Raw genomic sequence first — 26,254 nt, forward strand, 5'->3', positions numbered from 1 at the left:
TTTGCAGCAATGTCTTTGGGTCAAGTGCATAGTAGGTAATAGGTATCAAYTTGGGATTTTCATGATTGACTGCAGTGAAAGTGTTATATTGCTGTGTAGTTGTAATCTAGCCACTGTTGTTGTCGTCTGTTTTTGTTATTTTATTCATATTTTTTATTTAACCTTTATTTAACTAGGCGAGTCAGTTAAGAACAAATTCTTATTTACAATTCCCCGGCCAAAACCGGGCAACGCGGGGCCAATTGTGCGCCGCCCTTTGGGACTCCTAATCACAGCCGGATGTAAAAAACTCTGGATTCGAACCAGGGACTGTAGTGACGCCTCTTGCACTGAGATGCAGTGCCTTAGACCGCTGCGCCACTCGGGAGTTATTAGTGTCTAGTGCATCAGTTATGGAATCTTCCTCCGTAACTCATCTCTTTTAAAAAATGTCTACAGGGTGCCCTCACTCAATCTTCACCATCCCTCTGATAAAGAGGTCCCGTCTTCTTGACACTTCATGAGGGTAGAGATGATCACATAAGATAACAGCTATGAGACAATCTACTTCTGCTTATCAAGTGGGAAAAGCTTGAGTTCCCTTTTAAGTGAAAAATAGCAGAGGAAGATGATAATTCGATTCTTCAGGGTAAAATCTGGGGGAATTTAATTTGCATTTTAGTTCATATTATAGAGTCAGTGTTATCTGTGAAATTACTGCTATCTGTGGGATCAGATGAAAATCTATTTAACCCGGGTGGTTTAGTTCTATGCTGTCAAATTGTGAATACTGTATCAACCGGATGGCTCTTTTTATGACCACTAGGTGTCAGCCTCGTTGATCCTCATGTTAACTTTTGAGATTAAAGGACATTGATGGGTCTGGAACGAGGCACCACACATAGAGATTACTTGACTATATTTTATCTGTCTTATCAAATGTGAATATCAAATTATAATTCAGAGGCAAGATAACCTAAGCAAGTGACCCTTACTGTTATCAAATGATATCTCGGATACGAAATGATTGAAGATACTGTGAACACTTTACTGCCTGGAACATTACAGTAAATATTACTAATTGGGAATGGGACTGGTCTAGAAATGTTGAAATAAATTGAAATGTTGCATATTGATAAGTAAGATGTGATTACACGCAGAGTTTCTTGAGAGTCGTGCGGAACCAAAAAGTGAAAAGCTTTCCTTGCCAGAATAGTTGGACCACTTGTGCCTAGAATAATCTCATCAAGCGGGGTCCTTGAGGTTTGGGCATGTGGTGGGGTTTTGTCAGAGGAAATGGGATGTATTTGCATGGACAAATTCCTCTAAGCCAGGGTCTTTCCCAGATCCCTCAGATCAGGGTGCTTGAATTGGCTGAGCTGTGTATGGTCCGGTGAGGCCTGGGAGGCCTGCGGTCAGAGGATTTGTATGTATCCTTAGGGTTAGTGTCAGCAGAGCACAGTGCACACAACCATGGCACCTTATGACAGCCCTCACTCTGCCAGACCAGACTGCAGGGCATAGTGATCTAATTCTATTTCTATGGTGCATGGTTCCTCGTATTCATCTACTGTACCTCAGAAGTCAATATATTTCTGCTTTCTCACACCATATTAATATGCATTATGTATTTCACAGGGCTTTTAGTATGTACATACATAAACCATGTTGTATGTACAGTAATAACCCAGTAATATGAACATGACTGGTGTCAGGATCATCTGTGTGCGTTTTGAGTTATTAGGTAGGTATCCTTGGCTTATTGGTGAAAATATGACAAGTAAATTAGTGTGTAATTTATAATTGCCTAACTTGCATATTTTTATTGGATGGGAGAGTAGTCTCTAGTGTGTAGATGGGCACGGATACTAAAACACTATTAACATAATGTATATTTATCTATATTTCTGGGATGTTAGCCATGTATCATTGTAGTCGACTCTTTTTAGTGGCAACCTTAGTTTACTGCAGAGAAAATGCTAATACTGTGTGTAGGGCCGTGTAACTTTCATTGTATATACACAAGCGTACATTTCAAACGTCCTAGAAGAAAGTGATCACAGAGACTGATTTTAATTTCTTGCAAATTATTTTTATTCACATACCAGACAGGGCTGAATGTTCCAATGTTGTGCATACTGTACATCAACAGTAATGTAATGGCTCGAGTTTACTGCACTTAATTCCACTGTGATGTTTGAAATGTACGAAATGAAAGCTACATATTGGTTCAACATTTTCACAACTCCAAGACAGTACAATGTTCCTCTCTTRGTGTTAAGAGTTTCTCTTGTGAAGAACTGACATGTTCCTTCAGCCGTGCAGCATGATGACACATTGTGCTCTTTGTTCTCTGCTAGTAGTCTGGCTTTCATCCCACTGGGTTACATTCATAGGGATACTTTCTGTCGTTATCAATAAAGCGTCAATACGGTGCAGTGTTCGATTTGGCTGCTGGGGGGAAAGGAGACATCCAGCTCCGCTAAAACCATTGTCAACTATGTGCCGTTTTTAATGGTTGTTAAATAACGGGTGTTGTTAAATAAATGTATAACTATTTGGCTTTAATATCATCACCTCTTCAAGAGCCTAGTCAGAACTACACATTTCAGATTATTCCACATTTATCTCTATCATCAGAGTCAGTGGCGGTCTGTACCGTTTAAGATTAGGGAGGACGGTTATTTTTTTTATAACCATGGCCTTATTTCTATTACAGCATATTGGATGACTGTCATTCATATTCCATTCACCTAGCTCAATGTAACATCGATAGGTTTAGGCTACTATATGATACTCTGAATTTTCCCTATCATGAGGTTATTACAACCTAGCCTACGAATGAATGTTTATCACTTAGGTGCACAGGTCGAGAGACAAATTGGAGTAATCAAGGTGACAGACAGTGACTCATTCAATACAGCCTTGCACACTCTTGCCTGCATCTAGCTGATCTAGGGTGAAATCATTAGTCCAAACAGTTGGAAACGAGAGTTTCTATTGGACAAGTTCAGGTAGATTTATCCCAGTTTCATTCCGTTTGCTTCTGTTMAAGAAATGTTTTTCTACAGAATCAGCGGAATGAATATACCCCAAATCCCCCGCACACACAGTTCACTTTCATAGCATCCCTCGTTGTATAATTCCTTCTAGCATCTACGCGCTCTCCTCCTCTTACCTATTCCCTTCGCTTGTGGACTTGTGCACAACACAACAGCTGTCTGTGACCAGGTAAAAAAAACTTTCCAAGCCAAACCTTCATATCATAACCGCTAACCGCTACACACAACCTACATTGTTGTCACCATATTAGCTAACATCATAGTCAACATAGCTACTAGAACTAACACGTTAGTAAACCCGCTACAATCACACAGTACAGTGTACAGCAAACAGTTTAGCAATTACAATGGCAGGCCTCTGTGGCAATAAATTAATAAAACCGAAAGCTTACCTTGACTTGGACGAGTTCCAGTGTTGGATCGCCTTAGCCAGCTAGCTACCATAAATAGCATTCCTCTCTGTTTGAGCCAGGTGTTTGAGTAAGCTAAATTAGCCAGCTGCATTAGCTAGCTAGGTAATGAAAGTGAAAAAAATACAATGAAATATAGCTCTCTCTCCCTAGCTAGCTGTAGCTTATGCTTTCAGTACTAGATACATTCCCTTTGATTGGGTGGACAACATGTCAGTTCATGCTGCAAGAGCTCTGATAGGTTGAAGGACATCCTCCGGAAGTCGTCATAATTACTGTGATTCTATGGAACGGTGTGAAAACCATGAACCTCCTAGGTTTTGAATTGAATTCAATGTACCCAGAGGAGGACGGAAAATAGCTGTCCTCCGGCTACACCATGGTGCTACCCCAAAGAGTGCTGTTGAGGCTAATGTGGACCTTCATTGCAAAATTGTTTTAACCTCTCTAGGGTATGTGGGGGACGGTAGCATCTCACCTCGTCAACAGCCAGTGAAACTGCAGGGCGCCAAATTCAAAACAACAGAAATCCCATAATTAAAATTCCTCAAACATACATGTATTTTACACCATTTTAAAGATACACTTGTTGTAAATCCAGCCACAGTGTTCGATTTCAAAAAGGCTTTACGACGAAAGCAAACCAACCGATTATGTTAGGTCAGAGCCAAGTCACAGAAAAACACAGCCATTTTTCCAGCCAAAGAGAGGAGTCACAAAAAGCTGAAATATAGATCAAATGAATCACTAACCTTTGATGATCTTCATCAGATGACACTCATAGGACTTCATGTTACACAATACATGTATGTTTTGTTCGGTAAAGTTCATATTTTTATCCAAAAATCTGAGTTTACATTGGCGCGTTATGTTCAGTAGTTCCAAAACATCCGGTGATTTTGCAGAGAGCCACAATTTACAGAAATACTCATAATAAACATTGATAAAAGATACAACTGTTATGCATGGAATTTTAGATCCACTTCTCCTTAATGCAACCGCTGTGTCAGATTTTTTTTWAACTTTACGGAAAAAGCAAACCATGCAATAATCTGAGTACGGCGCTCAGACGACAAATCAACCCAAAGAGATATCCGCCATGTTGGAGTCAACAGAAGTCAGAAATAGTATTATAAATATTCACTTACCTTTGATGATCTTCATCAGAATGCACTCCCAGGAATCCTAGTTCCACAATAAATGTTTGTTTTGTTCGCATAATGTCCATCATTTATGTCCAAATTCCTCCTTGTTGTTCGCGCGTTCAGTACACAATCCAAACTCACGACGCGCGTGCAAGTCCAGCGGAAAGTACGTACGAAAAGTCCAAAACGTTATATTACAGTCCGTAGAAACATGTCAAACGAAGTATAGAATCAATCTTTAGGATGTTTTAACATAAATCTTCAACAATGTTCCAACCAGAGAATTCCTTTGTCTTCAGAAATGCAATGGAACTCAAGCTAACTCTCACATGAACACGCATGGTCAGCGCGTGGCACTCTGGAGAGACCTTACTCAATCCCCTCTCATTTGCCCCACTTCACAGTAGAAGCATCAAACAGGTTCTAAAGACTGTTGACATCTAGTGGAAGCCTTAAGAAGTGCAACATGACCCCATTTCCACTGTATCTTGGATAAACAAAGAGTTGAAAAACTACAAACCTCAGATTTCTACTTCCTGGTTGGATTTTTTCTCAGGTTTTTGCCTGCCATATGAGTTCTGTTATACTCACAGACATCATTCAAACAGTTTTAGAAACTTCAGTGTTTTCTATCCAAATATACTAATAATATGCATATCCTAGCATCTGGGCCTGAGTAGCATGCCGTTTACTCTGGGCACGCATTTCATCCGGACGTGAAAATACTGCCCCCTATCCCAAATAAGTTAATCCGTTATTTGTTAACGTGAATATATTTAGTATAGTTTTATCTAAAGAAAGTTGTATCTTTTTTTTATGTTTCACCATTTAAATAAAAATGTAAATTCACTGAGTAGGATGCCGTAGCGGTGTGTGTGGTAAATTCACTGGGGAAGCCAAGCCCCCCCCCCCCCCCCCGCCATATACAAACATATGTGTTGTGATAATTGTGTTGTTTGCTCTATAACCTATTCATTCATATGCCTTGCGGCCGTGATATATAGGCCTAAAGGCCGAGACAATAAGAAGACACAGTGGCAGAATAAATTCAACCACACCTTTGTTTCATCACAAAACCGGATAGCAACCTCTGTCCATTGAAGTCGACAAAGCATAGTGCATGTACAGTAACAGTTACATGATCTACAGCATGGTCAAGCAAGATAATGTTTCTGACATTTTCAGACCACGAAACAACTATTGATTTAGAACCACAGAGAGTTACCGTAAGTCGCAAAGAAAACAGGAGCTGCCTCCACTATTCCTGCACCATTTCAACTTCAACAGGTCTACATTATCAAATCACCTCTGCTTAGTCTAATACAGTGACAATTAAACGATACCAAGAACAATTCAGTTCAATCAACGTAAGCTAAATATGATGTGGCTGTCCATGGTTCTGATTTCTGTGTGCGTGCATGCGTGTGTGTGTGTACGTTCATGCAAGTAGAAAAACATGTTGACTCACCCTACTTGTAGAGAAACGGCATCCTCCTCTCTTTCATGTTGACGAATGTAATGGCTCCGAAAGAGACGGCCGGTGTTTTACGATCCCGTAACCAATTGTGCTATTGTGTATGTTTTTTCACGTTATTTGTAACTTATTTTGTAGATAATGTTTCTTATGACCGAAAATGACTGAGCTTCTTGATATCAGGGCAGCGACTACTCACCCCGTACTGGAGGAATTCTTCTTCTTCAACGAGTCGGACGGGAAGGATTTACTCCAGACACCCGACAAGGCCCTCATCCCCGTCATTCACAGGAGGAAAAGACGGAGGTATTGTGGACGACGGTCCGGGTGCCTTGTAAGGATCCGTTCCCGAGAGGGTACTCTACCGTTTCCATCGGTCCTATTAGCCAACGTGCAATCAATCGATGATAAAATAGACGAACTACGAGCACTTATATCCTACCAACTGGACATTTAAAAACTGTAATGTCTTATATTTCAGAGCCGTGGCGGAACGACGACATGATTAACATACAGCTGGTTTTAAGCTTTTTCGGCAGGATAAAACAGCGGCCTCTGGTAAGACAAGGGGCGGCGGCCTATGCATATTTGTAAACAATAGCTGGTGCACGAAATCTAAGGAAGTCTCTAGGTTTTGTTCGCCTGAGGTAGAGTATCTCATGATAAGCTGTAGATCACACTATTTACCAGGAGAGTTTACATCTATATTTTTCGTAGCTGTCTATATACCACCGCAGACCGATGCTGGCACTAAGACCGCACTCAATGAGCTGTATACGGCCATAAGAAAACAGGAAAACGCTCATAGTGGCCGGGGACTTTAATGCAGGGAAACTCATCAGTTTTACTTAATTTCTATCAGTATGTTAAATGTGCAAGCAAAGGGGGGGGGGCTCTAGACCATCTTTACTCCACACACAGAGACGCGTACAAAGCTCTCCCTCGCCCTCCATTTGGCAAGTCTGACCATAATTCTATCCTCCTGATTCCTGCTTACAAGCAAAAACTAAAGCAGGAAGCACCAGTGACTCGGTCAATAAGAAAGTGGTCAGATGAAGCAGATGCTAAGCTACAGGACTATTTTGCTAGCACAGACTGGAATATGTTCCGGGATTCTTCCGATGGCATTGAGGAGTACACCACATCAGTCACTGGCTTCATCAATAAGTGCATCGATGACGTCGTCCCCACCGTACATCTATATTTTTCGTAGTTGTCTATATACCACCGTAGACAGATGCTGGCACTAAGACCGCGCTCAATGAGCTGTACATACCCCAACCAGAAGCCATGGATTACAGGCAACATCCGCACTGAGCTAAAGGGTGGAGCTGCCGCTTCAAGGAGTGGGACTCTAACCTGGAAACTTATAAGAAATCCCACTATGCCCTCCGACGAACCATCAAACAGGCAAAGCATCAATACAGGACTAAGATTGAATCGTACACACCGGCTCTGACGCTCATCAGATGTGGCAGGGCTTGCAAACTATTACAGACTACAAAGGGAAGCACAGCCACGAGCTGCCTAGTGACACGAACCTACCCGACGAGCTACATTACTTCTATGCTCGCTTCCTGGCAAGTAACACTTAAACATGCATGAGAGCACCAGCTGTTCCGGACGACTGTGTGATCACGCTCTCCTTAGCAGATGTGAATAAGACCTTTAAACAGGTCAACATTCACAAGGCCGCAGGGCCAGAAGGATTACCAGAACGTGTACTCCGAGCATGCGCTGACCAACTGGCAAGTGTGTTCACTGATATTTTCAACCTGTCCCTGACCGAGTCTGTAATACGCACATGTTTCAAGCAGACCACCATAGTCCCTTTGCCCAAGAACACTAAGGTAACCTGCCTAATTTACTATCGACCCATAGCACTTACGTCTGTAGCCATGAAGTGCTTTGAAAGGCTGGTCATGGCTTACATCAACACCATCATCCCAGAAACCCTAGACCCACTGCAATTTGCGTACCGCCCCACCAGATCCACAGCAATCTCTATTGCACTCAACACTGCCCTTGTCCCACCTGGACAAAAGGAATACCTATGTGAGAATGCTATTCATTGACTACAGCTCAGCATTCAACACCATAGTGCCCTGAAAGCTCATCACTAAGCTAAGGACCCTAGACTAAACACCTCCCTCTGCAACTGGATCCTGGACTTCCTGACGGGCCACCCCCAGGTGGTAAGGGTAGGGAACAACACATCTGCCACGCTGATCCTCAACACAGGGGCCCCTCAGGGGTGCGTGCTCAGTCCCCTCCTGTACGCCCTGTTTACTCATGACTGCATGGCCAAGCACGACTCCAATACCATTATCAAGTTTGCCAATTGTGTGTAGATTGATAAGGAAACAAAACAATTGTATCCATTTTAGAATAAGGCTGTAACGTAACAAAATGTGGAAAAAGTCAAGCAGTCTGAATACTTTCCGAAATCACTGTATATACTGTGTCTTGAAAACTTGATAGCTGACATATCAACAATCCACCCAAAATTTAGTTTTGGGGTGGAATTTTCCTTTAAGTTATACTTTTTTATATTTTCTCTAATCACAGGAATGTTTTTAGTCAGCAGTCAGATTCTGATGACCCTTTAATGCATTGAAATCAACTAACTCTGGGCGTAAACGGTGCTGGTTATGTGGGGGCGGTATGGCTGCCATAATCTCATTTGCTTGGTTGCTGAGTTGAGTTTCCAGATCACATTTATTCAAAAACGAGAGCGGGAGAGCAGGAGAGATATCCACCAAGTCTCTGCAAACTCAGCTTTGCGAGGCTGCTCTCTTACAACTTTGATTGTCCCCTGTGTCGACAGCTCGATCCTTAGCTTCTGAACTACAAGGCGCGCACTGGCACTCATAAAAGAATGTAGGGAGGTGTCATATTGAACGTGGGATTGCTTTTTAATCCCAGGCACATTGACTATTCTTGTCAATAGAAACCCAATACAACTGCCAGCTTGAGCTTTTTTTCTATAGGATTCTTGCTGGGCTTAATTTTCAAAGTGTACGCACAGATGCCAGGGATGGCTTTTTCTCTTTTCTCCCTCTCCTTCTCCTCACTCTGTGTATCTGTGGTGGCAGCCCATGCCAAGAGCAACACGCGTGAAGCAGAAGCGATCAGTGTGATCCTCCACCACCGCCTGCTCCCTAAGACAGGATGACCTGTTGGGAGATGGACCCCCTTACTTCCTCCTCTCTTCTCACAACACCCCTACAGCCTATAGTGATTAACCCCTTTGGGAATATATACCGTTTTGTACAGTTGTGATGATGACTCCGAACATTGAGAATAGGCACGGTGGGTTTTTAGTAAGAGGATGTTATCTGGTTTTAAAAAGAAAAGGTGCAGGCTTAGTCAGAGAGGTGAATTACCTAAGCAATTGAAAAAATGTTTGGCTGATGGCCCATGCACATTAAAAGGCATAAGCTTACATACTAGACGTAAAACTACATTCCAGGCACATTGCCTTTAAAGTGCAGCGGTGACTTCTTCCCACTCCGTATGTGCTCAGTATGAATACTATGCTAGAATTACCAACGGACAGAAACGCGCTGTTTCTCAATCTGCCATTGACTTCATTACAGTTTTATGATATAAGGATGTTTTTTTTATGCTGGACATCTCAGGTGTTAACATGTTTCAAMAAATCTTTGAGCGGAGAGACAGTTAACCCATGCACTAATCATGTAGTCATAAGTCGATAAGGAACCACAAAATAATGAATTTTATAAGAGCCGCCTAGGAATATATGTAGAAAGCAGTAGAAGAGTGTCTGTTTTGAGGCTTAGGTACAACTGTCATAGCTTCCCTCATCATAACACAGCCCCTTCATCTCCCCTTGATGGTGTCATGCAAGTGAGAGGCGTGAAAGCACCGTGACACTCCACGGGCCCGTTCGACACTCAGCCACTAATTCATCATGACAAATGTGCTCAGATGATCTGGCCCAGCAGCACTAATGGGGAGAGGAGAGAGGGCTCTTCATTTGCACAAGACCGACTCCAATTAATCCATCCAGCTTTACTTTGGGCTAATTGCAGCGCGTCCCTGCTTGAGCACTGGGCTACCTGACACCATTTGTCTGTGGGCACCATTCTGAGAGATCCGTCTTTGTGTGTTTTGGCCRGTAAGATGTTTATGTTTCGTCAGTCATAAGATGATGATTTCTGACATTTCTTTTCTTAGCCCTGTTTTAGGTTGTTTACAGTGATTAGGTTGTTTACATGATTGAATAATTTCTGCAATACTGTGCAATTTTTATTTTATTTTTGTTTGAAATTTCCAAATGTAGACTTAAAGATGCACTATGCAGAAATCGCTCCGCCATTTCCTGGTTGTTGAAATTCTAATAGCTAATTTCAGTTTAGGTGACAAAGCAAGCAGACATTGTGTAGAGAATCATTGTACCATCTAAACCGCTGTAAAATATATTTTCCATAACCAATAATATTGTATTTTCAGCTGTTTGAAGCTGGTGTACAAAACCGAAAGTAAAAGATTCCAAAACTAAATCTAATAGTGRACATAGAACAGATCTACCACTTGTTAGACTTGCTTTCAATGAGATTTAAAGATCCATAACTCGCCTTTCTAGACTTAAAGACTTAAAGGGATAGTTCAGAATTTTGGCATTTAGACCCTTTATCTACTTCCCTAGCTAGCATGCTGTACCTGAAGACTTCTAGTCTTTGTGCTAAGCTAGTTAGCATTGGCTCACGAAACTCCCTATAACTTCCTTCAAACTGGACACAGATACATAAAAATGGTATCCACTTTGGGGAAGTAGATAAAGGGCTTTTATTGCCTTTGAGCAATATGGCCCGAGGGGTTGTGGTATATTTAAGCAACAAGGCACGAGGGGGTGTGGTATATGGCCAATATACCACGGCTAAGGGCTGTTCTTAGGCACGACGCATCGCAGAGTGCCTGGACACAACCCTTAGCCGTGGTATATTGCTATTATAAACTGGTTACCAACGTAATTAGAGCAGTACAAATACATGTTTTGTCATACCTGTGGTATACAGTCTGATATACCACGGCTGTCAGCCAATCAGCATTCAGGGCTCAAACCACCCAGTTTATAATGGCCAATATACCACCACGAAGGGCTGTTCTTAGACACGACGTGAAGCAATGTGCCTGAATACAGCCCTTAGCTGTAGTATATTAGCTATAGACCACAAAGCCCAGAGGTACCTTAGTGCTATTATAAACTAGTTACCAACATAAATAGAACATTAAACAAGTATTTTTGCATAATACCCATGGTATATTGTCTGATATACACAGGGCTGAAATGCTGTTTCAGCCAATCAGCATCCAGTACCCAAACTACCCAGTTTATAATTTGAATTAGACAAGGGAGAGTTCCTAAACACCATATCGTGAATATTGTTGCTGGATCTTACAGACATATGAACAGTAAAGTGTGTGACTGTCAGACCCTAAASACAATGTCATTGTTATTACCGTCGATGTAATTACTATATATGCTTTTTGACATCATATGTTGTGGACTGTCCTGACTACAGCTGTGTGAGTGTGATGTGACAAAACATTCCTTTGGCCTGAAATAAAGCCTTTGGCGAGAGCAGGACATTCCTGTTCTAAAGTTAGATGTGATCTGACTTTTAATTAATCCATCACAAATTGATTTCTATCTCTCCAGAGATGCAAAACTGTATGAGTCATACTGTAGAATATAAACTGATTGTTTGTCTTTTGGAACAACAGAATTGTGATCTAACACCATAGTTGTTTTAGGTTGATCATTCTCAGTCATTAACCCTTGAGAATTGACCTAAAGTGTTATATTATAGTGAAAGGAATGACCTCATCTTTGTCTATGGACGTACGGGTCTATATGAAATTAGGACGATTGAGGGCCTCCCGGGTGGCGCAGTGGTCTAGGGCACTGCATCGCAGCGCTAGCTGTGCCACCAGAGACTCTGGGTTTGCGCCCAGGCTCTGTCGCAGCCGGCCGCGACCGGGAGGTCCGTGGGGCGACGCACAATTGGCCTAGCGTCGTCCGGGTTAGGGAGGGTTTGGCCGGTAGGTTTATCCTTGTCTCATCGCCTACCAGCGACTCCTGTGGCGGGCCGGGCACAGTGCGCGCTAACCAAGGTAGCCAGGTGCACGGTGTTTCCTCCGACACATTGGTGCAGCTGGCTTCCGTGTTGGAGGCGCGCTGTGTTAAGAAGCAGTGCGGCTTGGTTGGGTTGTGTTTCGGAGGACGCATGGCTTTTGACCTTCGTCTCTCCCGAGCCCATACGGGAGTTGTAGCGATGAGACTAGATAGTAATTACTAACAATTGGATACCACGAAATTGGGGAGAAAAGGGGGTAAAAAAATTAAAAATAAAAAAAAGAAGAAAAATTCAAGAAATTAGGACGATTGTTTGTCTGTCAATTCAGCTTTAGCTTCATCGAAAACAAAGGTTTTCTTCGGAGTGTACACTGCAGCCTGGTTAATACTGCCTCCTGTTTCTGTAGCCATATTTTTCTAAGGTGTGTGCGGCACATCTGTGCAGCTATTGTTTATTCATGGAGTAAACCCTTTGAAATGTGTTAAGATACTTCCCACTCATTATAAAAATCCTGCCACCCATGGATTAGGACTTTGATGTCACCAATCCTGCTTCAAAGGCTTATTTCGCTGCTATTAATCACAGTTTAGCCTCTGAAGATATAGCCAGAGAAAACATTTGGACATCTTGTGCAGAAACTTTGAAATGTTTCAGACTGTCTTGCATATGCTCGGGTCATATCCTCTCGTCTGTCTGGGAGTGACTGTAGCACTGCAGTGAGATCCAGCTCAGACTGGTGAGGTCCTAAACTGCCCTTTCTGTCTACCTAAAGGGTTACCCAACATACTGTTCCACAATGGAACTGGCCTGCTCTCAAGAGACATGCTTGTTGAAAGCAGCAGTTAACGTGATTTGCTGGGCATGGACTCTACAAGGTGTCGAAAGCGTTCCTCAGGGATGCTGGCCCATGTTGACTCCAATGCTTCCCACAGTTGTGTCAAGTTGGCCGGATGTCCTTTGGTGTGGTGGAACATTCTTGATWCAAATGGGAAACTGTGTGAAAAACCCAGTTCTTGACGCAAYCTGGTGCGCCTMGCACCTACAGTATCATACCCCGTTCAAAGGCACCTAAATCTTTTGTCTTTCCCATTCACCCTCTGAATGGCACACATACACAATCCATGTCTCAATTGTCTCAAGGCTTAAAAATCATTCTTTAACCTGTCTCCTCCCATTCAGCTACACTGATTTGGGATCATAGTTCACCTGGTCAGTCTTATGTCATAGAAAGAGTATGTGGGATTGTATTGACTTGTTTCTTTGCTGTGTTGGTTTGAATAGGTAATCTGGCCACTTCCAGGGCGAGAGTCACTGCTGCCTCAAGGTCACTGCCACCCCAGCTCAGCTCAGGACGCAACAAGGTGGGCTCTCTCTCCCTTAAAGGGATACTTCAAGATTCTACATCCCCAGAGTCAGATGAACTCGTGGATACAATTTTTTGTCTTTGTGTGCATTTTGAAGGAAGTTGAGCATTGGCTCTCAAAATTAACTTTCTTCATACTGGATGCAGAGACCTAAAAATGCTGTCCATGAGTTCATCTGGCTCTGGGGAAGTATCCCGAAGTATCCTTTAAACCCTTTTAAGGGCTATTATTTCATCCAAGTTGAGACCATATCACTCTTTCGGCTCTATATTTGGCTGGCATTAAAGCAGCGCTAGTGTTAAACTTACGTTAGTTTGCAATGTCATCATGTAAAAACTGGCACACTGGCATTTTTTTTAGCTCTAACACCAGATTCGGCAATTTACCCGTCTTACATCAGCTCGCTTGCTCTCAGARGGGAGGGGTGGAAATATTGTAGGTGTGTCCTTAAAAACATGATCCAAAATGCTAATTTCAGGCAGCGCTGGTCAGGATGTTTAAGACCAARCAAAAGCTGGTTTTAGTGGTAACACAGTTGGTTATGGCATGAATTTTGACAGCYGAAATGCAGCTTATCCAGCCGTGACACACACAGCCCATATGCACATGGGACAAGATGTGCTTTTGGTGCCTGGATACTTCATATTTAGAYACATAAAACAGTCATGTTTTTTCCCCATTTCGATTTATTTGATTAAAAACCAAGCATAGCCCCCCCCCTCTCAATGAAGGCTGTTTTCTTTTTGTCCTTGCCAATTTAATCAAGTAGGCTAGTCAAGACCATTTATAAAGTGTTTGGCTCGCGAGACCACTTGGAGATAAATCTTAATCAGGAAAGCTTTATTAAAAGATCATGTTTGAGAGGAGCAAAACAGCGAGCTGACATTCCCTTTTTAACAGTGAGCTGACATTCCCCAACTGTTTGGTTTTCGTTTAATTGTATTTTTTGAAAAACGTATTAGAATGATTCACTGTACTGGTTTTATGGTGAGAACGTCCGTGGCACGCATGCAATGCAACTTCTGGAGAAGTGTAAATGCGATCTGTAAGATGGTTCCAATATGTATATAAAACATTATAAACTACATGACCAAAAGTATGTGGACACCTGCTCGTCGAACGTCGCATTCCCAAATCAAATTGTATTCGTCACATACACATGGATAGCAGATGTTATTGCGCGTGTAGCGATATGCTTGTGCTTCTAGTTCCGACAGTGCAGCAATATCTAAAAAGTTATCTAACAATTCCACAACAACTACCTAATACACACAAATTAACTTAAGGAACACCTGTTAATTGAAATGCATTCCAGGTAACTACCTCAGAAGCTGGTTGAGAGAATGCCAAGAGTGTTGAAAGCTGTCATCAAGGCAAAGGGTGGCTATTTGAAGAATCTCAAATATTAAATATATTTTCATTTGTTTAACACGTTTTTGTTTACTACATGATTCCATATGTGTTATTTTATAGTTTTGATGTCTTCACAATTATTCTATAATGTAGAGACAGGTGCAGGAATGCGTAATAGTTTTTTTTATTAAGCCCAAATTACGGCGTGCCGTGTAAAGTCACGGGGACGAAGACCAAGCAAACATGAAACAAAACACAGYGTAGAAACCAAAAASAAAAGAGCGAGGAGTATCTCGAATAAATAACACACGCGCACAATGTTTAACACACGGGACGAGACCTGTAATCATCTGCGCAATCTACAATGGCACGAAAGCCAAAACACACAGCACAGGTACTCACACGCACCAACGGACATTGTAACAATAATCGACAGACAATGGAAAGTGCACACTTATACAAATACTAATCAGTGGGAATAGGGGACAGGTATGCGTGATGAATGTTCCGGAGGGATCTGTGACAGTACCCCCCGACGCGCTGCACTAGCAGCGCAACGACACCGGCCTCGAGGACGATCACAGGAACGCAGTGCYGCTCGCTCAGGACCCAATGCAGCTGCCGAAGTTGCGTCGTCGTCGGACGGGCCAGTTGCCGCTGCCAAAGTTGGACGGACCAGTAGCATTGGCGTCGGACGGACCGGTAGTGGTGGCGTCGGACAGGCCAATTGTGGCTGCTGAAGTGGCGTCGTCGGACGGACCCATTGTGGKGACGTCGGACGGCCCAGTTGCAGGTGCCGAAGTTGCGGCGCCGGACYGACCAGTCGCAGCGTCGTCAGYCGGGCCATTCCCGCTGTCTCCCTTAATGGTCGATTATTCTGTCAACGTTGGTAAAAGGGATCGGGAGACAGGCGCAGGAATGCGTAATAGTTTTTTWAATTATATCCAAAATTACCCGTAACAAAAACAAAGGGTTGAAACCCAAACAAAAGAGCGAGAGGTACCTCGAATAAATACTAACGCGCACAATGATTAACGCACAGGACGAGACCCGTAATCATCTGCGCAATCTATAAGGGCACGAAAGCCCAAAACACACAGCACAGGTACTCACACGCACCAACGGACATTGTCACAATAATGGACCGACAACGGAAAACAAAGAGTACTTATACAAGTACTAATCAGTGGGAATAGGGGACAGGTGTGCGTGATGAAAGTTCCGGAGGGATTTGTGACAGGAGTGTATATATTCTTATTCCATTCCTTTACTTAGATTTGTGGAATTTCTTTCCTTCTTAATGCGTTTGAGCCAATCAGTTGTGTTGTGACAAGGTAGGGGGGTATACAGAAGATAGCCCTATTTTGTAAAAGACCAAGACCATATTATGGCAAGAACAGCTCAAATAAGCAAAGAGAAACGACAGTCCATCATTACTTTTAGACATGAAGGTCAGTCAATCCGGAACATTTCAAGAACTTTTAAAGTTTCTTCAAGTGCAGTCGCAAAAACCATCAAGCGCTATGATGAAACTGGCTCTCATGAGGGACACCACAGGAATGGCAGACCCAGAGTTATCTCTGCTGCAGAGGATAAGTTAATTAGAGTTACCAGCCTCAGAAATTGCAGCCCAAATAAATTCTTCACTGACACATCTCAACATCAACTGTTCAGAGGAGACTGTATGAATCAGGCCTTCGTGGTCGAATTGCTGCAAAGAAACCACTACCAAAGGACACCAATAAGAAGAAGAGACTTGCTTGGGCCAAGAAACACGAGCAATGGACATTAGACCGGTGGAAGTTTGTCCTTTGGTCTGGAGTCCAAACTTGAGATTTTGGTTCCAACCGCCGTGTCTTTGTGAGATGCCGTGTGGGTGAACGGATGATCTCCGCATGTGTATTTCCCACCGTGAAGCATGGGGGTGCTTTGCTGGTGACACTGTCTGTGAATTATTTAGAATTCAAGGCACACTTGACCAGCATGGCTACCACAGCATTCTGCAGCAATACGCCATCCCATCTGGTTTGGGCTTAGTGGGACTATCATTTGTTTTGCAACAGGACAATGACCCAACACACCTCCAGGCTGTGTAAGGGCTGTTTGACCAAGAAGGAGAGTGATGGAGTGCTGCATCAGATGACCTGGCCTCCACAATCCCCCGAACTCAAACAAATTGAGATGGTTTGGCATCAGTCGGACCGCAGAGTGAAGGAAAAGCTTCCATCGAGTGCTCAGGATATGTGGGAACTCCTTCAAGACTGTTGGAAAAGCATTCCAGGTGAAGTTGGTTGAGAGAATGCCAAGAGTGTGCTAAGCTGTTATCAAGGCAAAGGATGGCTATTTGAAGAATCTCAAATATTAAATATATTTTGATTTGTTTAACACTTTTTTTGTTACTAGATGATTACATATGTGTTATTTCATAGTTTTGATGTCTTCACTATTATTCTACAATGTAGAAAATAGTAAAAATMTAGAAGTACCCTTGAATGAGTAGGTGTTCTAAAACTTTGACCGGTAGTGTACATATAAATATATGGATGAGCAATGACAGAGCGGCATAGGCAAGATGCAATAGATGGTATGAAATACAGTATATACCTAAACTCAGCAAAAAAAGAAACGTCCCTTTTTCAGGACCCTGTCTTTCAAAGAAGATTTGTAAAAATCCCATGCTTGTTCAATAAACCATAAACAATTAATGAACATGCAAAAGTAACAGTCAGTATCTAGTGTGGCCACTAGCTGCATTAAGTACTGCAGTGCATCTCCTCCTCATGGACTGCACCAGATGGAACCATAAACAATTAAACAATTAAGAACATGCACCTGTGGAACGGTCGTTAAGACACTAACAGCTTACAGACGGTAGGCAATTAAGGTCACAGTTATGAAACTTAGGACACTAAAGAGYCCTTTCTACTGACTCTGAAAAACACCAAAAGAAAGATGCCCAGGGTCCCTGTTCATCTGCGTGAATGTGCCTTAGGCATGCTGCAAGGAGGCATGAGGACTGCAGATGTGGCATGGGAAATAAGTTGCAATGTCCGTACAGTGAGACGCCTAAGACAGTACTATAGAGAGACAGGACGGACAGCTGATCGTCCTCACAGTGGCAGACCGCATGTAACAACACCTGCACAGGGTCGGTACATCCGAACATCACACCTGCGGGACAGGTACAGGATGGCAACAACAACTGCCCAAATTATACCAGGAACGCACAATCCCTCCATCAGTGCTCAGACTGTCTGCAATAGGCTGAGAGAGGCTGGACTGAGGGCTTGTAGGCCTGTTGTAAGACAGGTCCTCACCAGACATCACGGGCAACAATGTCGCCTATGGGCACAAACCCACCGTTGCTGGACCAGACAGGACTGGCAAAAAGTGCTCTTTACTGACGAGTCGCGGTTTTGTCTCACCAGGGGCGATGGTCGGATTCGCGTTTATTGTCGAAGGAATGTGCGTTACAACAAGGCCTGTACTCTGGAGCGGGATCAATTTGGAGGTGGAGGGTCCGTCATGGTCTGGGGTGGTGTGTCACAGCATCATCAGACTGAGCTTGTTGTCATTGCAGGCAATCTCAACACTGCGTTACAGGGAAGACATCCTCCTCCCAAATGTGGTAKCCTTCCTGCAGGCTCATCCTGACATGACCCTCCAGCATTACAATGCCATCAGCCATACTGCTCGTTCTGTGCGTGATTTCCTGCAAGACAGGAATGTCAGTGTTCTGCCATGGCCAGTGAAGAGCCCGGATCTCAATCCCATTGAGCCCGTCTGGGACCTGTTGGATCGGAGGGTGAGGGCTAGGGCCATTCCCCCCAGAAATGTCCGGGAACTTTCAGGTGCCTTGCTGGAAGAGTGGGATAACATCTCACAGCAAGAACTGGCACATCTGGTGCCGTCCATGAGGAGGAGATGCACTGCAGTACTTAATGCAGCTGGTGGCCACACCAGATACTGACTGTTACTTTTGATTTTAGCCCCCCCCTTTGTTCAAGGACACATTATTCCATTTCTGTTAGTCACATGAATCTTATGTTCATACAAATATTTACTCATGTTAAGTTTGCAGAAAATAAACGCAGCTGACAGTGAGAGGACAATGTGGACTGCAAACAGGTTCAAGTTAACATATTTAGCAAAGATGGGATAGGTCTACTGTAATTTTTTWAATTTTGTTTCTGTAAGCTGTTTAATTAACAAACTTTAATGGACTAACATTGGAATTGGAGTTGATTTCAAGGCAGTACATAAAATACCTTAAATACACAACTCAAAGCAACCACATATTTAGCTATGGAGCACGTTCTGATTGTCCAGTTAGGGGCCAAGCCTCGACACACCCACAACTTGTTTATTCATCAAAACCCAGCCCTTGTGCGCCAACGCCAGCAACTGCGCCGATAATTGTGTTTGTGAAAATAGCTCAAATATTTCTGACARWTCACCCGAACCAAAAGCACTACCGCCCAACACTAAGATTGACGATTATGTTAGGTTTGTTAAAATAGAGCCCTGTGTATGAGTTCACAGGAATTACATCAAAAACAAACTGTAGAAACCAAACACAACATAGCATTCCCTTGTGACTGGCTATCCTCACTGTCTTGCTCGTGGTGCTGTCTATCTCCACGCTGTCTGGTAGTATTGTTCAGATTCAGGCAGTTGTGACTGACATTGTATTTACTTGAGCTGTTAGTCCATTGTAGCAGCTTTCGAGATCGTTGAAAACGATTTGAATCGTTTGAACATTGAGAACGATTTGAGTCTAAGTGCACCATGCTCTACCCTTAACTGGGATCCCCCTGACACTATAAAGATGCATCGTTAAAAGGGGGCATATCTCAGTGTTTTACCCCATCAACAGCTTTTAGGAAGGAGGCTTTAAATGATGACTGCTGGTACGGATTTCTCGCACAATTCCTATTATAAAGAACAACATGTTGAATGGTAGACGTTTGATGGAACWTCGTGTTACAGGCCTCTAGCCAAAATGAGGCCACAGTTAGGCCATAAACAATTACATCCTGCTGCAGCCCTATGAAAGGGTTATCTGGTTTTATATCTTCCCTATTAACTAGTGTAGTGAACATAATATATAATAAATAATCATGCTATATGCCATTTAGCAGATGCTTTTATCCAAAGCTCTGGGCTCCCGAGTGGCGCAGCAGTCTAAGGCACTGCATCTCAGTGCTAGAGGCGTCACTATAGACCCTGGTTCGATTCTAGGCTGTCTCACAACCGGCCGTGATTGGGAATCCCATAGGGCGGCGCACAATTGGCCCAGTGGMGTCCGGGTTAGGTTTTGGCTGGGGTAGGCCGTCATTGTACATAAGAATTTGTTCTTAACTGACTTTACTGACTTAGTGTATCATAAAAGTAATTATAAGAAAAATACTCTGTTGCTCTATTCATCTCTCACTGTCTGAACTAACCTCTTTTAAAGGGCGCATGCAGTAAAATCATAATGTCCTGTTAAGATTTTGTCAATTAAGAAATTAAGAAATGACTCACATTATGATTTTTGGTGTTATACCCCTTAAGGGTGATTTCAGATTCTTTACTTCTTGTCTATCCTCTTATCGTTTCCTTTCATTCCATGTTTCTCAACAACACCTTCCTGTATTCAGTCTCCCAAATACTTATTGAAGGTAAGAACAGCCTATGGTTGTTTTTTTTTCCTTCTACCTTATCTTGCATGACTTTCTTATTTTTCTCAGTTAATATTTTTAACAAKATTTCTACTGTTTCCAATGGTTGGCTACTGGTATCATGTGGAGGGGTTCAATTTCTCTGTGGTTTAACATTGTGACATTTTCATACACTCTTTGTAAAGCATCAAACCACCTTATGAGCTACACTACTATACTTACTCTGTGTAAAGAAAGTACATGGTAACGATGAGTCAAACTCTGAAATATGATTGATGTAAAATGCATGTTCTCCTTTGCCCAATCAAAATCTGTGGAAAGTTCTAAACAGTTAATAGATGAGAAGCTGGTAAAAGTTATCATTGCAAACAAATGGTTGAACTAGTGCAGACGTATGGACGGCCCTTGTTAAAATACATGGGCAGAAGTAGTTGAACAGAAAGGGGATGATTGCTGGTACTTCTGTCTGAACAGCGTTCAACATAGACACTGTCAAGACATCCAATTACTACATGAAGTTGTTCAGAAAATGTTTGACATACCTTTCCCCCTGTGCTAAGATGAAATAAAGTATTAAGATATGCACTTTGCTGTGTAGACTTACTATAAAATATTGATTGCGTCATTCATTTTTATGAAGCCATGAAGTGTGAGGGCCATTAGAATGCTTATATTGTGTCCTCGTTAATCCGTTGTTAGAAGGACTATCTGGTTTGAGATGGCAGGCCTCATTATACAGTGCAGCGCTAGCTGCAATTCTCCCATGCCCCTCAGCTGTACACATCCATTCTCTACACTGTTGGCTTTAAGTGTTTATGGTGCTGCTACCCTTCCCAGGCAGCACAGTACAAGCAACAATGTACTGTATTCATGTCCATCCCATTGGGAGGAAGGAATTAATGGGACAGCTTGTGTTTAGGTGGACACCATGGAGATGATGCGACACCCTGAGGAAACCACCAACATGAGGAGACAGACAGTGGCCTCCTACTTCCGGGTATGTATCACCATCACCACACCCAACCATTCCGTTTCGGCATTGTTTTTCAGTGACCTCTAATACAGTACAAAAATAGAAAAGGGTTTTAATTTCTGGGTTGATTTCTATCAAGGAGTGAAGAGCGTGTTAGTAAAAATATTGTTTTGCTGACACAATAACAAAACAGCATCAGCACGGAATCTGTGAATTCCGCGATGACAGTAGGAAGTAATGCATAATGCAAAGGATAATCCCTGTTAACTTCTTTGCTCCGCCCCCGTCGCCTTGCTTTGTCTCCTCACTGCGTTGGCAGTACTCCCTGATGGATCTGCTGTCTAAGATGGTGGTGGGTCAACCCCACTTTGTGCGCTGCATAAAGCCCAACGATGACAGACAGGCGCTACGCTTCTTTAAGGAGAGGGTGATGGTGCAGCTGCGCTACACCGGGATCCTGGAGACAGTGAACATCCGCCGCCAGGGCTACTCCCACCGCATCCTGTTCGAAGAGTTTGTTAACAGGTAACAACTGCAGTGAGTCCGTGTGCCTCGGCGCTAGATGTGCACGCCGAGTGCCGACACAACCCCAGTGGTAGAGCAGAACACGTGCACTGTGTGTGCTACATCACACAGAACACGGCTTCCTTAATTAGATGGGAGTTAAAACTTGAGCACAGCAATAGGCTCACTAATTGGCAGTCATTAGTGATAGCGTAAGACTACATCCTGTACAACTCACTTAACTGGGTGGGTTCAACTCTCTTAACTGGGTGGGTTCAACTCTCTTAACTGGGTGGGTTCAACTCTCTTAACTGGGTGGGTTCAACTCTCTTAACTTGGTGGGTTCAACTCACTTAACTGGGTGGGTTCAACTCTCTTAACTGCGTGGGTTCAACTCACTTAACTGGGTGGGTTCAACTCTCTTAACTTGGTGGGTTCACTTCACGGGACTTGGAAATAAGGGCACAATTCAAACAGAGAGGAACTCTGAGGCTGACCATAGACATTTTAATTAATCTTTCTTTACTATTCATTAAGGGTTTATTTTTATGCTCAGTGTCTTGGACACAGTCCATATCTGAGATAGAACCCCATTATTCCCCAGGTGGGTAATGAAGTAATGAAGAAATTGGGTTAGATACAGGATATTAGATAAGGTTTTTATTTGTTTTTCAAATGCCTGGCAACATCTGCCAGTGTGAGCATAATAAGAATTCCATCTATTGAAAAAAACAAGGATTTAAACCTTCCTCGACCCATCAAGAATAAAATYCATACTCAAACTAGGTCCTTGGGAAAACGTAGGAAACCTACGTTTGATCAATTATCCTTTGAAAAATATTCCAGGCACCTCCAATGGGGTGCTTTAATATGATGTACAATTTAATTAGCTTGGGCTTGTGCTTGTGGCCTGTGTAAAAAGCAGTGGGACGGCTGGTTAGTTTCGCTGCTCTAGGGGAGCTTTTAAAAGATTGTGTGTTTAATTTAGCCGGATTTCAAGCAGGAAACCTTGAATGACCACATGTCGTTCTTCTGCCTGTCCCAATTCTCCGACATTGTTGGTGAGGCTATTTTAGTTGAGGGTTCACTTAGTTTGGTGTTAAAAGTGAGAGTGCATCACCTGACAATCGCCTGTTAACCCTCAGATAGAATGAATGTGTACGTGTAGGTGTGTGTGAGGAGGGGGGATTCTCATTTAGCAGTGTTTAAAGCTACTGTCCTGTTGTGTTACTAGATTGATTTGACCTATCTATTGTTTGGAGTATAGGAAACCATATCCTGACATGTCCCTGGCTTTCAACCTTGCCATTGAATCTATCCCATCCAAYCCAGGCAGAAATAATTCTGACAGACTCAATAGTTAAACTGCACCTTTAGTGCAAAACTGATTTAAATTTGTGCTCTCATATCAAAGACTCGTCTGATGTTGCGAAGGAGTGTGCTTTGTATTTACCATCAAAGAAAGAACAGGTATCAACAGGAATTAGAATGAAAGGCTGTAGGATGAGGTGGGGGGGGGGGGTTCAAAAACATTTTCTTCCATCTCCATTGTTGTTTTTCTTTTCTTTGACCAACACCAGAACACAAGGAATGAACCAGCAGTTTGGGAGCCTTGATGTCCCTGAACAAACAGTTATATCAGCTCTGTCCTATGCGGGTGTTTTATAAACTGTGACAGGCGGGACAGTCAAGGGCCTTAGACAATGAAGTAGAGACATGCACTGGACCTGATTAACACAGATGGGCGTCATCTGTGTGGTGATTGAAATAAGAGCGCATAGTCCATTCAGAAAAGCTCAGACAATAGGCCTCTGTTAGTGACTCATGCCTCAGCGAGCCTCGTTTTCTTTGTGCACTGATCCACGGATGGCGATTGAATTAATTTTGATATAAATATATTTGGAAGTTGTATGAAAGGCACGTTTCTGAACTGTCTGAAAACACYGGAATCACAGCAAAAAAATCTGATTACATATGATAAAAGTCAGATATCTTTCCCTCTCCCCSCTTTTATAGGTATTACTACCTTGCTTTCCGGGCTCACCAGATGCCTGACACCAGCAAAGAAAATGCCGTTGCCATACTGGAGCGGGCCAAACTAGAGAACTGGGTCTTAGGGAAGACAAAGGTAAAGTGATGATGATTAGCCAGGGGAAATTATAGTGATTCTTGTTTCAAAACATACGGATGGCATCGCAACTTTCTCCATGGATTGAGGTGCTTCGATGTTAAGCTCCCTGGGTGTACTGTATGTCAGGTGTTCCTGAAGTACTACCATGTGGAGCAGCTGAACCTGCTGCTGAGAGAGCTGATAGCACGGGTGATGGTGATGCAGGCCTACACCAAGGGCTGGCTGGGGGCGAGGCGCTACCGCAGAGAGAAGGAGAAGAGGAACCGTGGGGCCATCGTCATCCAGTCAGGTAGCCATCCACCTGGCCTAATCTGGAGGACTATACTTCATAAAAGAGATTAGTTTGATAACCACAGTGTGACCCATATAGGCCAAAAGAGCAATGCTTCAGAGTAGATAATAAGACCTCTGAGAGTTCATTGCCACCTGGTTGTGTTCTGTTTTGAAGTGGGGTCTCATGTTGTATGTGCCGACTATATTGTTTGACTGAGGTTGATCAGTAGCTTATTTCTCTCTGTAGCCTGGAGGGGCCACACTACCCGGCAGAATTTCAAGCGAACCAGAAAGGAGAGGGAAGACGCGGCTGTTTGCATACAATCAGGTAAAGCATGGCAGATGTGGTTGAATTGTTCTCAGAAGTACTCAACACACTAAATAGGGCACTTCTGAAAATGTCATGTACTTCTATATCCAAATTATGTGCTTTGGAGTTTTTCTTTATATATTTTTAAGAGAAAATGAATAAAGGTCTGAAAACCTTATGGTTTGATGAAATACCTTTTTGATCTCAATAATCAGCCCATGAAACCGTAATAATTAATTAATAATGTATAAGGAAAGGCTTTTGAAAGTTTGGGCAGCATTTGGTCCCCATGATTCAGAAGAACAGTGCATATTGAGATCCTTTTTTTCCTTTCATCTCTTTCCCAGTAAAGGCAAGAGAGGGGGGTTATCCCTTCTGTTTCCTCACAACTTCCTCTGTCAAATTCCCAGTCTATTACACTGCTCTCACATACCAGAAACAAGATGCCTTTTTATACTGTCAACCTTTTCATCTGAAATGTAAATTAATTCGTACTCAGTGTGCCTTGACGAAGATCAAAGTGGGCACATTAACCTTTGCGGGCCTCCCCCACTCCTTTGAGCCTCTCATTGGAGGACAAGGGACGGTGCCAAGAGGGGCAGGGGAGAGGAGGGGTAGAGGAGGGCTGGGGGGGTGGAGACTTGGCATTGTTTTATGTGGCTCTCCTAAGAGCTGCCCTCATCTGGCACACGGAGCATATCAGTCGCCTGCACACCTTGTGTAAATGTCCTCCATTAAAACCCTTGTAAATAACGCTGTGGAATAGGTAAACAGGTTTTTTGGTGTGAGAAAAGCCCTGCTGTCGGCCCTCGCTCTTTATCTCTTTGTAGAACTCCACATTGACGTGTTTGTGTGTGGGCGGGCGGGCTGAGGAGAAGGCCAAACCTGACATAAGTGGGGCCTCAGCCCCCCGACGGAACACTCCAACACGCTCACATTGTGTGTTCACTGCAGCTTATAGCCTTTGAGGTGGGCTGCATTTGCATTTTTTAAATAAACAGATGCCTTTCAAATGTATGAGTCTGGTGGCTCCTCAGATCTCAGCAGGACCTGGGGGGCATGCTAACCATCGATCAGATTAGACCATGGAAAATAGAGCTGCTCAACAATGTACTTCCAACATTCTTTTTCACTGTGTGTAATTTTACAACTAAAACACAAAGCACTTTGACTGAATAGCGTGGCATGCTCTGTTTAGTGCCATCCATTAGGGTCCCCTTTTGTCATCACATATTGTTTTGAAAGTGAATCCCTCCTTTTTGGATTGATGGAAAAATGGATGCACTTTTGTACCACTAACTGGTAGAATTTTTTACACTTGGATAACATCTTTGTTTACTAAATTGTAAGATACAAGGCTTTGTTAGTTGCCAGTCAGTAATTGCCCAAGCCACACTAATGACTGTTCTTTAAACTATTCCAAATAACATCTTGTGTCCTTTTTCTTTGTCTTATCTAGTTTAAGTTGTGCAGTTAAACATAGCTTAATACGCTGAAATTAATTTAAAT

At 42.9% G+C, this 26,254-nt stretch overlaps 1 protein-coding gene across 5 annotated transcripts in view; it reads left to right on the forward strand.

Annotated features, from left to right (window-relative positions):
• myo3b (myosin IIIB) overlaps positions 1–26,254 on the forward strand; it is a 104,098-nt gene that overhangs the window by 40,867 nt on the left and 36,977 nt on the right. For 4 of the 5 annotated variants that reach the window (XM_024003053.1, XM_024003084.1, XM_024003077.1 and 1 more), the window contains 7 exons: positions 13,456–13,535; positions 20,534–20,554; positions 21,474–21,551; positions 21,847–22,052; positions 24,048–24,159; positions 24,289–24,451; positions 24,683–24,763. In XM_024003053.1, coding sequence (XP_023858821.1) covers positions 13,456–13,535; positions 20,534–20,554; positions 21,474–21,551; positions 21,847–22,052; positions 24,048–24,159; positions 24,289–24,451; positions 24,683–24,763 — 741 coding nt within the window. The remainder of the gene's footprint in view (positions 1–13,455; positions 13,536–20,533; positions 20,555–21,473; positions 21,552–21,846; positions 22,053–24,047; positions 24,160–24,288; positions 24,452–24,682; positions 24,764–26,254) is intronic. The other variant, XM_024003059.2, reaches the window with a different exon arrangement.

The sequence above is a fragment of the Salvelinus sp. IW2-2015 genome, linkage group LG2, assembly GCF_002910315.2.
Source record: "Salvelinus sp. IW2-2015 linkage group LG2, ASM291031v2, whole genome shotgun sequence".
Taxonomy (NCBI): Eukaryota; Metazoa; Chordata; class Actinopteri; order Salmoniformes; family Salmonidae; genus Salvelinus; species Salvelinus sp. IW2-2015.